Raw genomic sequence first — 19,912 nt, 5'->3', positions numbered from 1 at the left:
TGCTTCTCTCTCCGCGGATGCTGCCTGACCTATTAAGTATTCCCAGAATTTTATGTTTTCATTCCCTCCCCGTGCATCGCCAATATTTCTGTGACAGATAAATGATCTCGAAAGAAGTGTCCCTTTCACTGTGCAAGACATGAGTGTGATTCATAGAGATTCATAAGGTTATACAGCATGGAAACAGGCCCTTCAGCCCAACTCATCCATTCTGACCAAGGTGCCTATATGAGATAATCCCATTTGTTTGCATTTAGTCCATATCCCTTTAGATCTTTCTTATCCATGTACCTGTCCAAGTGTCTGTTAAACATTGTAATTGTACCCGCCTCTACCACTTCCTCTGGCAGCTCGTTCCATGTACGCGCCACCCTGTGTGTGAAAAAGTTGCCCCGCAGGTCCCCTTTAAATCTTTCCCATCTTAAACCTGTGCCCTCTTTAGACTCCCCTACACTGGGAAAAAGACTGATTATCTAACCCCCCCCCCCCTTCATAATTTCATGAACCTCTATAAAGTCACCCCTCATCCATTTACATTCCAAGAAAAACAGTCCCAGTTTATTCAATCTTTCCTTATAACCCAAGCCCTCCAGTCCAGACAATGTTCCTTTTCTACACCCTCCCTAGCTTAATCACATCCTTCCTACAGTGAGATGGCCAGAACTGTACACAACACTCCAAACGCGGTCTAACCAACGACTTGTGCAGCTGTGACATGTCTCAGTGCCTCGGCCGATGAAGGCAAGCACGTCATACGCCCTCTTCGCCACGCTGCCTACCTGTGTTCTCACCTCCAGGGAATTATGTAATTGTACGTGTTTGCTGATTCCTTTTGCAAGAATCCTCAGTTATTCAGTAACCACGGGAGCAATGCAATGAGTGCTTCATGCAAAACCTGTTTTGCCTTGGATCATTCTCAGAGTTGTCATCATCATAAGTTCAGAAAGTTACCGATGATAACCAATGATTTATATAAATAGTGTAAGTATTTATATAAATACTGAATGGGAAGTTGATTGAGAGAGAAGGGAACCAATGGACTTAGGTGGCAAGAGGCTCAAGAGGAACATAAAAGCTGGCACCATCTGGTTAGACTGAGTGGCTTGTTTCTGTGTTGTACATCTTACATCAGCAGTGATGGGACATTCAAAGGTTCCCCAAGTTGAATAACCACATCCCCATCTGCGGATCACATCCTTGGGTCAAAGTGGAGAGTGGCCCAAATTTGGAACTGTTTGGGTGGGCGGTCCCAAACTGTAGCGTTGAACCCAGCCACCTATCAAGGAGCAGCTTAGATTTTTCCCGTTTGGTTTTAGCCAATACCTAAGGGCGACGCAGAGGTCCGGTTAGTAAAGCCACTCCCTCAAAGCTCCAGATACCAGGGTTCAATCCCGGCCTCAGGTGCTGTCTGTGTGGAGTTTGCACATTGCCCCTGTGGGGATCCTGCAAGTGCTCCGGTTTCCTCCCACAGCCCAAAGACGTGTGGTTAATTGGCCGCTGTAAATTGCTCCTAGAGTATTGACGAGGGGTAGAATCTGGGGAGGGAGCTGATGACAATGTAGATAAGATATCTTTATTAATCACATGTACATTGAAACACACAGTGAAATACATCTTTTTTGCAAAGATTGTTCTGGGGGCAGCCCGCAAGTGTCGCCACGCTTCTGGCACCAACATAGCATGCCCACAACTTCCTAACCCGTACGTCTTTGGAATGTGGGTGGAAACCAGAGCACCTGGAGGAAACCCATGCAGTCACAGGGAGAACGTGCGAGATCCTTACAGACAGTGGCCGGAATTGAACCGGAATGAAAGCGTTACACTAACCGCTACACTACTGTGCCTGGGATTAATATAGGATTGGTGTGATTGAGTGACTGATGGTGAGGGCAGAAGTGTGACAGGCCTGTTTCTGACCTGTATCTCTTCATGACTCCAATGCATTTTCATTTGAGTGAACGTGTGGAAACCATTTAGAGACAAACAAATCAACTCCACCAGCTAATAGAAAAGAACATTTATTTCACATAACAGCTTGTATTGCTATTTCTTTTAGTGCAAAGGTAATGAAAACATTTCACATAACATAAATTACCCATAAATAAGCAACAATTTCACATATATTAACAGTAAATTAAAATAAACCCGTGGTATTTTACCACCCTGTTTAAACATCTCATTTTCTTCATACCTGCACATGTAAAAGCAAAGTCATTGCACTAGAGTTAGGGAAGTGCAAAATCTAACAGTGAACAAAACAAAAAGAGGTGTATGGCTCCGTGAAGTGTAACCTTACCAAAGAATTCAGGATTGATCACTTTGACAACTGACTGTTTGTGCATCTTCGATGCAACCTGCCCTCTGACCTCACACAGAATAACTCCCTCTCTAGGTCACCAATTCAGTTCCGACAAAAGGTTTTTGACCCAGAGCATTAACTCTCTCTCTCTCTCTCTGCAGACGCTGCTTGACCCGCTGAGTGTTTCCAGCGTTTTGTTTTTATTTCAGGTTTCCGGCAGGTGCAGGTTTTTTGGTTTCCTCTTTCGTGTAAATGATTGTTTTCAGAGTACTGGGTTAATAAGGATTTGCTGTGTTGGGGCTGTCCTCAGAGGGTGGAAGCAAGGGTTGCAGATAGCTGCCTAGTTTGGCCTAAACATTCTGCTCTACACTGGCATCACATCAGACCTTCCATTCAGAAAAATTGGGCTGAAGGAACAGGATGAAGCCATTTAGCTCCTTTGGACTGCTGCCGTCAATAGGTCACAACTAACATGGCTCCTTATATATTTGATGTTGCCTCTATCAATCAATACTCATCATAGACACAAAAAATTCTGCAGAAGCTGGAATCTGGAGCAAGACACAAAAAGTGTTGGAGGAACTCAGCAGGTCAGGCAGCATCCAAGGAGGGAAATAAACAGTCGACATTTCGGGCCGGGACCATTCAGCAGGACTTTTCATTGATTTTTGTTAACTTATCGCACATTTAAAACTAAGATTAAAATGACTGGCCTGGCCTCTACTGTCACTTGTTTAAGAAGGTTCCAGATGTCTGTCTGGAGAAGTGCTTTCCAATATTAGTCCTGAACAACTAGCTCTTTCCTTATATCCCTAGATCTTGACATACCAACCAGCCTGGTGGTTGTTACTGCAATGGTAGTTCAAATTCTGAACTATTAATTTGCAGGGGGGGAGGATGGGTTTGGGATAGAGACTGGAGAAGGGGGAATGAATGGTGTGACCTTAAATCTCAGCATGATAATTATGGTACTTAAATTCAAGTTATTAAATAATTGGAAAGAAAACTATTATCAGTAAAGGAAGCTGTGAAAACCCCAGCCGGTTCTCTAATATCCTTCAAGTAAGGGAATCTGGTATCCTTCCCTGGTCTGAACTATATGTGACTCCAGACCCACCAAGGTAGTTAACCTCCACCCTCTGAAATGGACCAGCAAGACCCTCAGTCTGATGGGAAATCTGACATGAGCAGCAAATGCTGACCTTGCCTGTGTCTTGTGAACAATAAAGATATGCCGTACACTTTTCCAGTCCTTCTGACAAACTATTGTTAAATGATGTTTATCAGTGTGTTCTTAAGAAACACACCAAAGTGCTGATGTGGTTTTAAGTGAAATTACAAAGGGATTGCCGAAGATAGTGAGACTAACCCTTAGTGACACCATTCACTTCAGAGAGAACTTGACAAGGTTTTCCGAATCCCACCTGACACATTCAGTGTGGGCTGAATTACCTCCCCAGGAAATTGGAGCCAAAGTATCAAAGCTGTTGGAAATGCCAAATGGCCCAGCAAGGGAATGGGACAGAGATCCTAATGATCTGGTTTCTAAATGAGCTTGGCCAACCAATCCTCGTCATTCCAAATTTACCAAAGGCTTTCAGTGAGCCTAATCAATTTGAGCAATGATGAAGCTCAAATAATGAAACCACTAAATAAAACACAAGAGTGAGTATTGCCTTCACACATCTCAAAGCGTAGTGCACAATGAATGATTCTTCTGGGGGACGGTGATTGCAACCTGGCAAATGGGGGCAAAGGCTGAGAATTGGGTTTTGGTATCGAGTTAGTGTGTGGCATCTGGTTGGACATTAGACACAGTCTGATTTAACACATTCTTTGACATATGCCAAAGCTGAACTTAAAACATGAATAGTTTGAATTCTGAATTAATATACGGTGTTAGATGGAGACCTTCTTAGAAAAGTTTATCTGGTTTCAAAATTGAAAGTCAATTCTTTTTCAGTAATCTTTCTGGCAATAGTGTAATACTCAAAGTCCAAATACCTTTGTGACTGAATTTTATATATTGTGAAACACAATTTCGTTCTGAACAGACATTTCCTTGTTTCACTTTTGCTAGCTAGTTCATTTATTACGCGTTACAAGGAATTTTCTTTGCACAAACATACAGACATATTACTGGAGACTGGATGAGTGTAACATTGGCAGAACTTGCTCTCTGTGTCTGAGATGGGAATGTATAAGGCAACTGATTGACCCCTGCACTCCCAGCTGGGGCACATACATCAGACTGCGCCAGATTCCACTGTGTTGTGACCTTCTCTTTGACTGGAGCCGTCTGGGTGGGTGCATGTCATTGGTGGATTAATCATGGACACTGTAGGTCAGCTGTGTCTCCACTTTGGCCTTTGGATCCAGCTTCACTCCAGTGCCAATGACTGAGGCGACAGAATTCCTCAAGTGCTGACGGCTCTCCAGCACCTTGTCCCAGCAACCTCGATGCTGATGCAGGAAAACTCCACTGATTAGTCCCTGCAACCCCGACGGAAGTTGGTGCGAACCTTAGATAAACCAATGCGAGTGTGGTTGCTGCAAACCTGCCACTTAAAATGTACCAGTCCATCAGCAACCACCCCACCCCAGAACATCTCCTTCAGCCAGAAGATGGCAACTTATTCAACCATGAGAGGGTTGCAGTCAAGTCTCATCAGCTTCAGCTCTGTCCCACATACATTTCAAAAGAAGAGCCACCCCTGCCTTAGTCTCAGCTGTCCCATATGGGTCAATCTTCTTCAGAACAGACCAGGACCCAAACCTGCCTCTTTCTGGAGAAACAAAGTCCTGCAGGTGCTGGATTCTAGATGAAAAACACAATGATGCTGGAGGAACTCAGCAGGCCAGGCAGCATCCGTGGAGAAAAGCAGGCGGTCAATGCCTGCCTCTTTCTGCGTTAACTCACACAATCATTGAAGCTTTGAAAGATCAGAACCATAGCAGATAGCATAAAGCAACATAATGAAAGGTTTCTCTCTCCCCTGATGCTGCCTGACCCGCTGAGTATTTCCAACATTCACTACTGTCCAGTTTAGACTTCAATGTCCACAGTATACCTTTATGTAAAACATGGTTTTGGTGTTGAGGGCTTGAGTGATGAGATGTACCTGTCTGATAAAGCACACGCTATCCAGGAGATAAGGGACCAAGTGGTACATGACCTACAGAGAGGGGTAACGTTGCAACAGTGCTGGAAAAACTAATTGCAATTCACTTTCTGGAGAGGAGGAATAAAATCAAAGGACAAACTTTAAATAAAATTGTAAACAACATGACACTGGTTAATTTTCCACAACTTTTCTGCATCTCCTGAGAGAAATGAATGAAGATATCAAGTTCAGTGGATTATCCCCAATCCTTGCTTTCTTAATAAGGTTCACAATCAACAATTGCCTCTACCTGTCTCTTTAACAAATGACGGGACGACCAGAGGAAGACGACGACTTAAAATAAACTCACGTTTGTGAAACGGGAAGGGAAATGCATACAAGCCAACATACTTCCCACTTAAAAAGATAAAAATTAAACAGTCTTCTTTCCTCTTGTCAACATTAACGTATGGAGCGATACACTGAGAGAACCCACTGGTGAATATCAATACCAAAATCATACAAGGTATGTCAGCTTATTTCTGCATTATTTTAGATGTTTGAAACCAAAAGACATAGAATAATAGTCTATCCTTCTGCACCCCTCCTGTCTTAATCTGGTTTAGAAAGGTCATTACAAAGGAGCTGATATGTGGTATAATCAGTAATGCTACATAGCTCTGAAAATAACTTAGCAGTGTTAAGAAAGTCATTATAAAGGAGTTTGGTGGCCACCACTGCACTCAGTAACCAGTACATTTTTTGTCACTTGTGTGGGCTATCGTTGATTTTCTTTGAAATTAAATAATCGTGCAACATGCCATGAAGGTACCGACCTCAGACGTAGAATCCAGCTCTGAAAATAACACAGCCCGTGTTTGGGGGCTTTACTGATGGAGCCACTCGGGCATTCGCTAAAACTTCCAGTGAGACTGCCGGCAATCGCATCGGTTCCCAACCTCCGGAGCTGAATCCAAATCCCGTCTGAAATCCGGGGGTTCCAGAACTGACCCCAATCGCCTTGAAGTAAACACCCTTTTACGTTGCGTGATCAGATTGTGGCAGTAGTGTCTCCCTCCATCTGATGCTACAATAGTGGCAGAGGTGTGGGCCCGCTTTCTGATGCTCGAGATGTAGTTTTGTTGATGCTGATGGTATCCAAGGTAACCTGCACCAGAGCCAGCCTCCTTACAAGTCACGTGGCGGCAGCTGGCTACTTCGAGAAGGACTGCGTGTTCATACTGAGGTAATGCCTGGCTTTTGGCTCCAGCGTTAGAGGCTGGTGGAAGAAACTGAGAGGGTGGGAGAAGATGGAGGGGGGAAGTTGAGCAGTTCGAGTACAGCAACCCCCACGCTGCTCCGCCGGGTGAACATGCACGAGGCCGCCACCCACTTGTTGGTGCGAGGGTTGTATTTTTCAATGGAATTAAGGCTTGAGCTCCCGTCATTCCCACCGACCGCGTAAAGCCATCCGTCCATCGCAACGAGGTCATGCGTGCTCCTGAAAAGGGCAAGGGTTGTAAGGTATGTAAACATGTGTGGTCACATGCATTACTGGCAGCACAGTAGGTTAAACAGGACGCACCTTATTTGAGGTTCTCAGAGCTGTAGGAGGCTCTATATTCTGTGTAATAGAGTCATAAAGCTGGAACCAGGCACTTTGGCCCAGTGTGCTGATTTACACCAATTAGCACTTGTTTACATCAACCCTATACTAATCCCATTTTATTCTCCCCAATTTCCAATCATCTACCCACAGATTCAACCCCTCACCTTTTTTTATACTTTTATTAGTCACATGTACATCGAAACACACAGTGAAATGCATCTTTTTGCATAGAGTGTTCTGGGGGCAGCCCGCAAGTGTCGCCACGCTTCGGGCGCCAACATAGCATGCCCACAACTTCCTAACCCGTACGTCTTTGGAATGTGGGAGGAAACCGGAGCACCCGGAGGAAACCCACGCAGTCACAGTAAGAACGTACAAACTCCTTACAGACAGCGGCGGGAATTGAACCCTGGTCGCTGGCACTGTAATAACGTTATGCTAACCGCTACACTACCGTGCCTGCCCTAAAGGTACTTACACACAAGGAGCGACTTACAGAGGCCAATTAACCTTCCTAACCCACATGTCTTTGGGACGTGGGAGGAAACCGGAGCACCCGGGCGGAAAGCCCACGCAGACATGGGGAGAACGTGCAAACTCCACACAGACAGCGCCGGATGTCGGGATCGAACCCAGGTCTCTGGCGCTGTGAGGAAGCAGCTCCACCAGCTGTGCCACCTTAATGGGCAATTGTGGGGGGTAGGTCTCCATATAACAGGGATGCACTGAAGCAGAAGTTGATTTTGTGTGTAAAACTGGATTGAACATGAAGTGCCAATGAACAGGAGCAGGCAGAGGCTACCAGGCTCCTCCCAGTCGCTCAACCATTCGGGAAGATTACGACTGATCTTCACCTCATCCACTTTTTTGTCCTCTGATCCAAAAATTCACCAATTCCCATCTTAAATAAAGTCAATGACAGAGCCTCCACACACCTCCGGGTACAGATCGAGACAGGTTCTCAACCCTGAGAGAGAAGATATTTCTCTTTATTCCAGTCCTGAATGGCCGACCCCTTATTCTGAATCTCTGCACCATCCACCCACCCCCCCATCTTTATACTCCAGCCAGAGGAAACTTGCCAACTGCCCATTCAATCCTTCTCAGGATCTTCCCAGTTTCCATGAGACCACCTTCTATGTTCCTTTAAATATAACTGCACAGTTATACAGCACAGAAACAGGCCCTTTGGCCCGACTCATCCGTGCTGACCAAGGTGCCTACCTGAGCTAGTCCTACCTGGCCCATATCTCTTCCAACCTTTCCTATCGACAGACCTGTCCAAATACCTTTTAAACGTTGTAATTGTACCCACCTCTACCACCTCCTCTGGCAGTTCGTTCCATATACCCGCCACCCTCTGTGTGAAAAACTTACCCCTCAGATCCCCTTTAAATCTTTCCCCACTCACCTTAAACCTGTGGCCTCTAGTTTTAGACTCCCCTGAATTGAATTGAATTGAATTGAATTGAATTGGTTTACTATTGTCACATGTACCGAGGTGCAGTGAAAAATTTGTCTTGCATACCATTCATACAGATCAATTCATTACATAGTGCATTGAGGTAGTACAAACTAAAACAATACACAATGCAGAGTAAAGTGTCGCAGCTACAGAGAAAGTGTAGTGCAGGCAGACAATAAAGTGCAAGGGTCATAACCAGAAGTGTAGACAGAGTCCATGGCGGGGAGGTTGATTTCCACGATGTGCTGAGCTGTGTCTACAACTCTCTGCAGTTTCTTGCAGTCCCGGGCAGAGCAGTTGCCATACCAAGCCGTGATGCATCCAGATAGGATGCTTTCTGTGGTGCATCAATAAAAGTTGGTGAGTGTCAAAGGGGACATGCCAAATTTCATTAGCCTCCACACTGGTGAGCTTTCTTGGCCATGGTGTCTACGAGGTTGGACCAGGACAGGCTATTGGTGATGTTCACTCCAAGGAACTTGACGCTCTCAACCCTCTTGACCTCAGCACCGTTGGTATAGACAGGTGTACATGCACCATCTCCCTTCCTGAAGTCAATGACCGGCTCTTTTGTTTTGCTGACATTGAGGGAAAGGTTGTCGTCATGATACTAAGCTCTCTATCTCCTTCCTGTACTCCGACTCATCATTATTTGAGATATGGCCCACTATGGTGGTATCATCTGCAAACTTGTAGATGAAGTTAGAGCAGAATCTGGTCACACAGTCATGAGTGTATAGGTAGTAGAGTAGGGGGCTGAGGACGCAGCCTTGTGGGGCACCAGTGTTGAGAATAATCATGGCAGAGGTGTTGCTGCCTGTCCTCACTGATTGTAGTCTGTTGGTCAAGAAGTCAAGGATCCAGTTGCAGAGGGAGGTGTTGAGTCCCAGGTCTCGGAGTTTGGTGATGAGTTTGCTTGGAATTATAGTACTGAAGGTGGAGCTGTAGTCAATAAACAATGGTCTAACGTATGTGTATTTACTGTCCAGATGCTCCAGGGAGATGAGTGAAGGGCCAGGCAGATGGCATCTGCCATAGACCTATTTCGGTGGTAGGCAAATTGCAGTGGGTCGAGGTTGTCTGGAAGCCTGGAGTTAATGCATGACAGATGGTGAAGCACTTCATGATGGTGGATGTCAGAGCCACCCAGTGGTAGTCATCAAGGCATGTTACCTTGATTTTCTTAGGTACTGGGATGGTAGTGGTCTTCTTAAAGTGGGTGGGAACCTCAGATTGAAGCAGGGTGAGGTTAAATATGCCTGCTGATCTGCGCAGGATCTGAGATCATGGCCAGGGACACCATCTGGGCCAGATGCTATCCATGGGTTCACTCTGTGGAAGACTGATCTTATGTCCTCAACAGTGACCATGGATTCAGGTGCATTGGAGGCTGTCGGGGTGAGTGGTGACAAACCAATCTCCTTCTGTTCAAAACATACATAGAATACGTTAAGCTCATTGGGAAGGGATGCGCTGTTGTCAGCGATGTTGCCCGCGATGTTGCCCTGGGAAAAAGATGGTGAACATCCACCTTATCTACGCCCCCTCATGATTTTATAAACCTCTATAAGGTCACCCCTCAGCCTCCTTTGCTCCAGGGAAAACAGACCCAGCCTATCCATTCTCCTTATAACTCAAGCCCTTCAGTCCCAGCAACCTCCTTGTGACCAATCCTAGCAACTCTGCAGAAACAGAGCAGTAGCACAATTTACACCTTTCCTCATTTCCATCAAAGTCAATTGGCTGTTGACCCATATCTCAAATAACTATGAGTTGGAGTACAGGAGGAGATAGAGAGCCTAGTGGTATGTTGTCATGACAACAACTTTTCCCCCAATGTCAGCAAAACAACAGAGCTGGTCATTGACTTCAGGAAGGGGGGGGGGGCGGTACACATGCTCCTGTTTATATCAATGGTGCTGAGATTGAGAACTTCAAGTTCCTCAGAGTGTCTTGGTCCAACCACATAGACACCACAGCCAAGAAAGCACTCCAGTGCCTCTATTTCCTCAGGAAGAAGTTAAAAGAAATTCAGCATGTCCCCTTTGACCCTCACCAATTTTTATAGATGCACTGTAAAAAGCATCCTACCTGGATGCATCACTGCTTGGTACGGCAACTGCTCTGCCTGAGACCGCAAGAAACCGCAGAGAGTTGTGGATAAAGTTCAGCACGTCACAGAAACCAGCCTCCCCCCATGGACTCTGTCTATACTTCTCGCTGCCTCAGTAAAGCAGCCAACATAATCAAAGACCCCACCCACCCCGGACATTCTCTCTTCTCCCCTCTCCCATCGGGCAGAAGATACAAAAGCCTGAAAGCACATACCACCAGGCTCAAGGACAGCTTCTATCCCGCTGTTAAAAGACTACTGAATGGTCCCCTAGTAGGCTAAGATGGACTCTTGACTTCACAATTTCTTGTCTGCCTTTATCTATAACTGTAACACTATATTCTGCATTCTGTTATTGTTTTCCCTTGTACTACCTCAATGCACTGATCTGACGAAATGATCTGTATAGATGGTATGCAAAACAAAGTTTTTCACTGCACTTTGGTACATGTAAGAATAATAAACCAATTTACCTGCTATCACCTGCATTGCTCACACTACCTGCTGTGTGTGTTTCTCACGTTGTAGCTGAGACAATGTGTGAAGCAACTCTCAGTACATGCAGGCCGAGATACCACTACGTGTATGGGTAGCAAACCATGTAACCGATGGAGCCGAGAGAGAAAAACTCCCAGCCACAAAACTGCAAGCATGAAGCAACACAGTGTGGTTCCAGCCAGGAATTTAGAGTATGGCGTTAAATCTTCCCTCACAATCAGAGAGCATGATGCCAATTTCTTATCTGGAATCTCTCCAAGTTTTCATGTTTTGCTAAATTTTTTCATCTAATCTGTAAAGGAAGACAATGCAATAAACTGTATACTTTGAGAGTGGGAACTTCTAATATTTTTATATTGCCCTGTACAAGTCTCAACAGAAGTGCCTGCCGTGTGGGCTTCATCTGAAAATTGCTTATGTAATTTTAATCTTGCCCACTTAGAAGTGTTTTTCCTTGGTGTCGTTGGATCTTTTTTGAACTTCACATCCCTTCTCGTGACAGGCAGATACCCCGTGAGAATGCAGAACATACCTTATACCTGCATTCCAAATTGGCATCAAATCCCAATCACACTTCCTGCTTACACGTGCTCTCAGTCTGGCAATCCCTCAATACTGTTTTCAAATCACTCCATGGTCACACCGCTCCCTCAAGATCTCTGCAGTCCTTCGTGTCTGGCCTCCTGCATGCTCTCAGCTGCCTGGGACCCAAGCTCCAAAGTTCCCTCCCTACCTCCCTCCTCTCCTTTACGATACACCTTAAAACAAACCCCTCCGATCAAGTTTTTGTGCACCTGTCTAATACCTACTTCTGAGGCTTTGGGTTTAATGAGGCCTTGGGATGTTTTGCCATATTAAATGTGCGATATAAATGTAAACTGACCTTGGTAAAAAGGAAGACGCTGCAATCGAGACCTTCTATCCTGCTCTCTACTTAACAAAACTCCGATAATCTGGCATCCTTGGGATTCTGGTGCCAGACTTTCCAGATTATTGAATGTTAGTCTTAATAATACCTCAACACATTTTTATTTCATGTCGTTACACAGCAGTATTATAAATTCTCTCGCGAACCCGATGACTTTGAAGAAACATACAAATGCTCTAGATCCCAGCTCCAACCACAAACCTATGACATTCCTGACTCCTGGACTTCCGGACCCCAGCATCCGGATGCACACCGCACCTGGCCTCCGGAGCCCTGACTCATATTCTAAACTCAGGAGTGGGACGGATACTGAACTGTCAGGATCTCCGAACAACTGGATGTTGGATTGGAGTTACATTTCCTCCTGCACTGTCAAAAAATAACACAGTGAAGCTTGGCACTTTGATGCTCATGAACAAGCATCTGATTGTCCATTATGTCAGGACACACGGGCTTCACATAATGTACAGTAACTCCCAGAAATTGGGACAGTTGGGTGGGCACTGCGGTTGGAATGGACTCATTGGGCCGAAGGGCCTGTATCCGTGCTGTATTGCTCTATGACTCTATGAAAGTTATACCATACCAGCCCGCCAACATGCTTTGCCTTGCTCTATGCTTGGCTGACACTTGGGGTCTTCCTTAGGCACTGATCCGTCACAGTCATTCAGCATGGAATCAAGCCATTTGGCCCATCGAGTCCATACCGACCCTCAAGCACCCATTTACACAAAATCCTCCACTAATTTTATTCTCCCCACATTCCCATCAACTCCTCCCCCACACATTCCACTACCTTTAACCTCACACTCGGGGGAAATTTACAGCAGCTAATTAATCTCCCAGCCCACAAGTCTTTGGGATGTGTGGGGGATGGGAAACCAGAGCATCTGGGGGTAACCCGCACGGTCACAGGGGGAAACGTGCAGACTCCACACAGACAGCACCGGAGGTCGGGATCAAACCTGGGTCGCCAGAACTATGACACAGCGTCTCTACCAGCTGCGCCACAAGACTGCCCAGGAACTCGCTCTGTGGCAGCTGTGGGTATGGATCTGCATTCCTGCCGAGTTCACTTCCACCACATTGCTCCACCATTCCTCTTGACTCCTCCGCTGCAACATTCCTCTGTCGATGGTTTGGTGTTCCCCGCCGGCTCTGAACCACACACATTCCTCACACAGAGTGGGCAGGAAAGAGCTGGTGGTGTGCCACCTCTACATGCTGACAGGCAGGCTGGGGATCTGTCTTCCTCCTCTCTCTCTCGCTTGGAGTGTCGAGGGAGGAGGCTAGACCCCTGTTCAGTGTCTTCCATTCCAACTCCAGAAGGAGAAATCCTGGGCATGGCTCTTCTTCTCTTCTGCAGTCAGCGATGCTCTGCGTAGAGCACTCTTGGCTTGTACAGTTCAGAGAGGCTGGTTATTGGATCCAATCCCACCTGCCCTGTTAGTGGCAAAGGAAAGTGAGAGACCTGCACTTATATTGTTCTTTTTACAAGCACAAGGTGTCCCAAAGTGGCAATGGAGTGTTGACATTGCAGGAGCATGGAAACCTATCTGACCACACCTGAAAACACGGCCAAGGTCCCCGGACAAACTTCCTCTGCTCATCTTCAGTTGGTGACACAAGAGATTCTGCAGATGCTTCAATTTGGAGCAACACACAAAGTGCTGGAGGTGAGGTCAGGCAGCATCCATGGAGGGAAATAAACAGTCGACATTTCGGGTCGAGACCCTTCATCAGGACTCGAAAGGAAGAGGGCAGAAGCCAGAATAAGAAGGTGGGGGGGAGGGGAAGTATCTTCAATTGGTAATTGGTTTATTATCGTCATCTGTACCGAGGTACAGTGAAAAACTTTGTTTTGCATGCCATCCATACAGATCATTCCAAATGCAAGTACATCGAGGTAGTAGAAAGGGAAAAGCAATAACAGAATTTGGTGTATAATGTTACAGTGACAGAGAAAGTGCAGTGCAGGCAGACAATAAGGTGCACGGGCCATGATGAGGTAGATTGAGAGATCACGAGTTTATCTTTAAAAAAGCAGTGACACCAGCTGGAAGGGTGTACAGTGTTAACCACTCTCTGCAGCCTCTTGTGCTCCTGTTCATTGGAGCCTCCATCCCAGGCAGTGATGCAGCCAGTCAGAATGCTCTCCAACGTACATCTGAAGAAATTTCTCAGAGTCTTCGACCACGTGCCGAACCTCCTTAAACTTCTAAGAAAGTAGAGATGCGGGCACACCTTCTTCACGGTTGCATCGATGTGCTGGGCCCAGGACAGACCCTCCAAGGAACTTGAAACTGCTCACCCTTTCCACCGCAGACCCTTCAATGAAGACAGGTGCCAGTTCTCCTGACTGCCTTTCCACTGTCTGTGCAAAGAAAGGCCACAGATGGTCCAAGGAGCTGTCATCCACCCGTCACACGTCCCAGCATAACTTCCGACTGGGAATTGTGATCTTTAACCCCTTTTTGTTTGGAGGGGGATTGATTGTTCTCTTGTTTTTAAAATGAGTTGACTAAAGCATCACAAAACTTAAATCAAAGTGTTACCTTTGGTGTCCAGCATACACTCTGGATCCTGTGGGGCCCACACGTTGCGAAAAAGCCTGCAATGAGTCAGCAGACATAACGCGCTCCCTCTCCTGATCTGGGAGCTTTTCATGACTTTGTTTTTCTCTCTTACACACTCCTCGGGCTTGAGTTTTTCCCATAAGAGCCAGAAGCAGGAGTTGGGCATTTGGACCCTCAAGCCTACTCCGCCATTCAATAAGATCGTGGCTGGTTTGACCTTGGCCTCAGGTCCATTTTCCTACCTAAACAAGCACTGAAGGCAGTCAAAAAGGCGATTTTCTGGAATGGAAGGGTTGCCCTATCACGAGCAACTAAAGAAATTAGATCTGTATTCTTTAGAGTTTAGAAGAATGAGCTCTGATCCTATTAAAACATAAGATCCTGATGGGGCATGATAGGTTAGATGTTGAGATGTTTTCAAAAGTGGGAGAGTCTCAAACAAGGCGACAAGGAGCGGCCATTTAAAACTGAGATGTGTTGGAACTGCTTCTCACAGAGAAGAGTGAATCTCTGGAATTCTCTGTCCTGGAGACCTGTGGAGGTTGGATCATTGGGGAAAATTAAAGAGGAGATGGATACATTATTGAAAGATTGGGGAACTGAGGGCTATGGGGAACTGGCTCAAAAGAGGAGTTGAGGCCTGGGGCAGATCAGCCATGAATGGTGGGGCAGGCTTGAGGGGCCGAGTGGCCTACTCCCGCCCCTATTAGTGTTCCCCTCAACCCTTGAGAACCCTATAGCCCAAACATCTTTCTATCTCAGCCATGAACATACTCAGTGACTCTACCTCCTCGGTTCTGTCAGGGAGAGAATTCCAAAGGTTCACGATGCTCTGAGAGAAGAAGTTTCTCCTCAAGTCTGTCATAAGGAGACAGCGCTTTATTCTGTAACTACACTCCCTAGTTTTATGTTCCCCCACCAGCAAAAACGTCCTCTCAGCAACTTGCATTAACGTAGCGTCTTTAATGCAGCTAACTCCCCAAGGTGGTTCATAGAAGTGTTAACACCACTGATGCCCAGCCACTCCTAGACAGCTGACCAGAGGCCTGATCAGCTACAATGTCATGCAGCACGGAACCAGGCCCTTCAGCCCAACTCGTCCATGCCGACCAAGATTCCCATTTGCCTGTGTTTGGCCCATATCCCTCTAAACCTTTCCAAACCATGTACCTGTCCAAGTAACTTTTAAATGTTTTTAATGTACCTGCCTCAACCACTTCCTCTGGCAGCTCATTCCATATACTGACCACCTTCTGGGCAAAAAAGTTGCCCCTCAGGTTCCTATTACATCTTTCCCCTCGCACCTTAAACCTGTGCCCTCTAGTTCTTGATTCCCCAACCCTGGGAAAAAGACTGAGCACATTCACCCGATCTATGCCCCTCATGATTTCATACACCTCTATAGCCAGGGTGTTGAAGAATGGAAGTGGGGTGGAGGGGCAGAGAGAGGGGTGGGGAGAGGAGGGAGGAGCAGAGTTTGGGACCACAGCAACTGAAGGCACAGCTGCCCATAGAGTTTCCCCATAAGTGGGTTAAGGAAGGGGAGAGTACAGTGGTTGGGTAACAACACAGGGAGGTGATTGGGAATGGGCCTCTCTGTGACTGAGACTTTGGAATCCACAGGCCACATCAGGTGGCAACGTCAATGCAGAGGCCATGAGCATGGGCTGGGAAATGCGAGGTCCAAGGTGAACGTCATGGATGATGACAAGTTTTGTTGAGCATCAAGGATGAACCATTTCTGGGCAGGAAAAGGTTAACATACAGCAGTCAGCCACTTGCGCACTGTCATTAAAAGACTCTGAGGTTTATTGATTTTCCTAAGCACGTCAGACAGGGAAGTGTCTGATGTTTCTTTGAGCTTTCTGTCTTCGTGTGATCCCATCCCACCACAAGTTATTTCTAGCCCAGTGACACTTCTATTTTTGTCACATCTGCTTCAACTTCACAGGCCTGAAGTTTTCACCCTGTTCTCTTCGGAGAGAAGGAGTATGAGAGGTGACTTGATAGAGGTGTACAAGATGATAAAAGGCATCGATCGAGTGGACAGTCAGAGACCTTTTCCTGGGCCGACAATGGCTAACATGAGGGGACATAATTTTAAGGTGATTGGAGGAAGGTATAAGGGGGGGATGTCAGGCGTAAGTTTTTTTTTACACAGAGTGGTGGGCGCATGGAACGCACTGCTGGCAGAGGTTGTGGGGACAGATACAATTAGGGAATTTAAGAGACTCTTAGATAAACACATGAATGATAGAGAAATGGGAAGGAAGGGTTAGAAAGATATTAGCGCAGGATAAAATGTCAGCACAACATTGTGGGCCGAAGGGACTGTGCTGTGCTGTAAAGGGTTGCTCATGGTGTCAGCAAAGCAAACCTAGATCAGCAGACCAAGATGTGTGAGTGTAAGAGACCTGAGCTGTGGACACAGTGTCCACACCCAGCATAGGCTCTGAGACAAAGGCCAGGGTGAATAGTTCTGACTGCTCCCTGGTGGCTTGGGAATTTCCCCCCTTCATGGCCCGAGGGCGCTGTGGATTTTGAAGCACATGCGGTCAAACACAGAGGTGTCCTGAAGGTCAGTTGTCGGTGTATCGACTGTCCACTCCACTGTTGGACTCACCATCGAGTCCAGCAGTGCAGTGTAGCGGTGACTCTCTGAAGGGAAGGTCCAGAAGTACAATACACCTGAATGCTCAGCTTTATCCCTGGGACGGCTGGTGTGGTGACACCAAACCCCAGAACCTTCACTTGTTTTAGTACTTTCAGTTACAGTAGAACTCCAACGGGACATTCGTGGTACCAGTCTGGCAGATTTTCCTAATTACTGGACGGTGACTCCCAATAGTACCCAAACACACTTTTATTCAGACCAGATGAAGGCTCTCAACCCGAAACGCTGACCATCCATTTCCCTCCACAGATGCTGTCCGACCTGCAGAGTTCCTCCCGGTTTTGTGCGTTGCTCACACATTTATTTCATTTCCTTCTTCATGTTACAAAGCAGCGTAATAAATTTTCCAGCAAACACGGAGAGTTTAAAGGGAACGGGAAATACATGATCACTCGGACCCCAGCTCCAGCCACAGACCTCCCACGTTGGAACATGAGGCATCGAACAGTACAGCACAGGAACAGGCCCTTCAGCCCACGATGTCTGTGCTGACCATGATGGCAAATTAAACTACCTCTCTTCTGTTTGCACATGTTGCATATCTCTCCATTCCCTGCATGTTCATGTGTCTAACAGCCTCTTAAATGCCACTATCGTATCTGTCACCACCACCCCTAGCACCCCATTCCAGGCACCCACCATTCTCTGTGCAAATATCTCCTTTAAACTTTCCCCCTCTCACCTTAAATGCATGTTCTCCAGTATTTGACATTTCTACCCTGGGAAAAAAGATTCTGACTGTCCACCCTATCTATGCCTTATAATCTTATAAACTTCTATCAGGTCTCCGCTCAGCCTCCAACGCTCCAGAGAAAACAACCCAAGTTTGCCCAACCTCTCCTTATAGCTCATGCCCTCTAATCCAGGCAGCATCCTGGTGAACCTCTTTCTGTATCCTTTCTGGACCCCAGTATTGGTGTCCAGAACCAGGGGTCCTGTTCCTGACGCACATCCAGATGCAGGACTGTTGGTATTTCCGAACAATCAGATGCCGGATTATCGGAGTTTTACTCTATTTGTTAATGTTTTAATGCATCATTAATTACATTTATTCATCCTAAGATTTTTAATGATCTTTGTTTTGTAATGATTTAAATTGATTGGATAGGTATTTTGATCAGCATGGACGAGTTGGGCTGAAGGGCCTGTTTCTTAGGCATTCATTTCGAGGCGACTAGAACATAAAAGCAAGGATGTACTGCTGAGGCTTTATGAGGTGGTGCTCAGACTGCATTTGGGAATATTGTGAACAATTTTGGGCCCTGTATCTCAGGAAAGATGTGCTGGCCCTGGAGAGGGTCCAGAGGTTTACAAGAATGATCCCAGGAATGAAAGGGTTAATCTATGAGGAGCATTTGATGTCTCTGGACCTGTACTCGATGGAGTTCGGAAGGATGAGGGCGGAAAGTTACCAAATACTGCAAGGCCTGGATAGAGTGGATGTGGAGAGGATGTTTCCATCAGTGGGAGAGTCTGGGATCCGAGGGCACAGCCTCAGAATAAAGGGACGTCCCTTTAGAACTGAGATAAGGAGGAATTTCTTCAACCAGAGGGTGGTGAATCTGTGGAATTCGTTGCCACAGAGGGCTGTGGAGGCCAAGTCATTGGGTGTATTTAAGGTAGAGATTGATAAGTTCTTGATCGGTTAAGGTGTTAAGGGTTACAGGGAGAAGGCGAGAGAATGAGGTTGAAAAAAAATCGGCCATGATTGAATGGCGGAGCAGACTCGATGGGACGAATGGCCTAATTCTACTCCTACATCTTATGGTCTTTTCGTACAGTATGACTCTAAATCTACTTTAATAAAGGTTTCTGCTGGAGAACATTTAAAATTTTTAAGGTTTTTTTTTACAACTGGCAAGATGTCAAAGGTTGTTAGGTTACTCAGTCTGAGGATCCACTGCCTGAGGCTGACTTGCTGCTCAGAACTTGTCAACTCTTGCCGGATATTTGTTGGGTGCGGATAGTCACTCACTCAGCCCTCCCTGCTGGCTGGGCAGTGAACGCAGGCAGGAGGCTGTGTCTGAGACAGCCTGGCCCACAGCCATCACGTCACAGCAAAAAATAAAGATAATCCTAGCATTTTATCACCACAATATTAGTTTGTGTCGGAGGACCATCAGGGGCAGGAGGAGGGCATGCAACCCCTTTGTTGCTCTGTGGTGTAACCACATTTTCCCAACATTCCTCCTCGCTCCTCCATACCCGCACCTCACAAACATCACTTCGTTCAGCAACAATTGAGCCCAAGCCCCCAGCCTTCTAGCGGAAGGAGCACCAGGCTTTTTCCAAACTTGGCGTGAAGGAGCTCTCAATTGTTCACCCCCAGAGCCCAGTCCGGTTCTGGTAAGCCCCCCTTGTGCTTGATTCTCCCAACAGTGCTGTTCTGCAGTAGTTAAGCTACTGGACAAGCAGCGGGAGAAATTAGACGCATGTAATTCAGGGAAAAAAATCCAGTCCTTGTGACAGAGATGGCTGTTAAAAATCCAACTATTTTACCAATGTCCTCCTGCCGTTCTTAATACAGTCTGATTTATATGTGACTCCAGACCCACCAATGTCATTGAGTCTTAACTACCTACAAAAGCCAGGGGCAATTAAGGACGAACAACAGAAGCTGGCTTTGACACCGACCTTCTCATCCTG

The 19,912-nt window shown here is 46.3% G+C and overlaps 1 protein-coding gene across 1 annotated transcript in view; it reads right to left on the bottom strand.

Moving 5' to 3' along the window:
* Positions 1-2,056: 2,056 nt before the first annotated feature.
* The window catches only part of klhl17 (kelch-like family member 17), an 87,094-nt gene continuing 69,238 nt past the window's right edge, over positions 2,057-19,912 (bottom strand). Inside the window, exon 13 of the mRNA XM_052039224.1 lies at positions 2,057-6,904. Within this exon, the coding sequence (XP_051895184.1) occupies positions 6,676-6,904 (229 nt within the window). The 3' untranslated portion in view covers positions 2,057-6,675. The remainder of the gene's footprint in view (positions 6,905-19,912) is intronic.

This window comes from Pristis pectinata, chromosome 26, assembly GCF_009764475.1.
Source record: "Pristis pectinata isolate sPriPec2 chromosome 26, sPriPec2.1.pri, whole genome shotgun sequence".
Lineage (NCBI taxonomy): Eukaryota > Metazoa > Chordata > Chondrichthyes > Rhinopristiformes > Pristidae > Pristis > Pristis pectinata.
The sequence above is the reverse complement of the archived record's forward strand: the minus strand, read 5'-3'. Positions and strand labels throughout refer to the sequence as shown.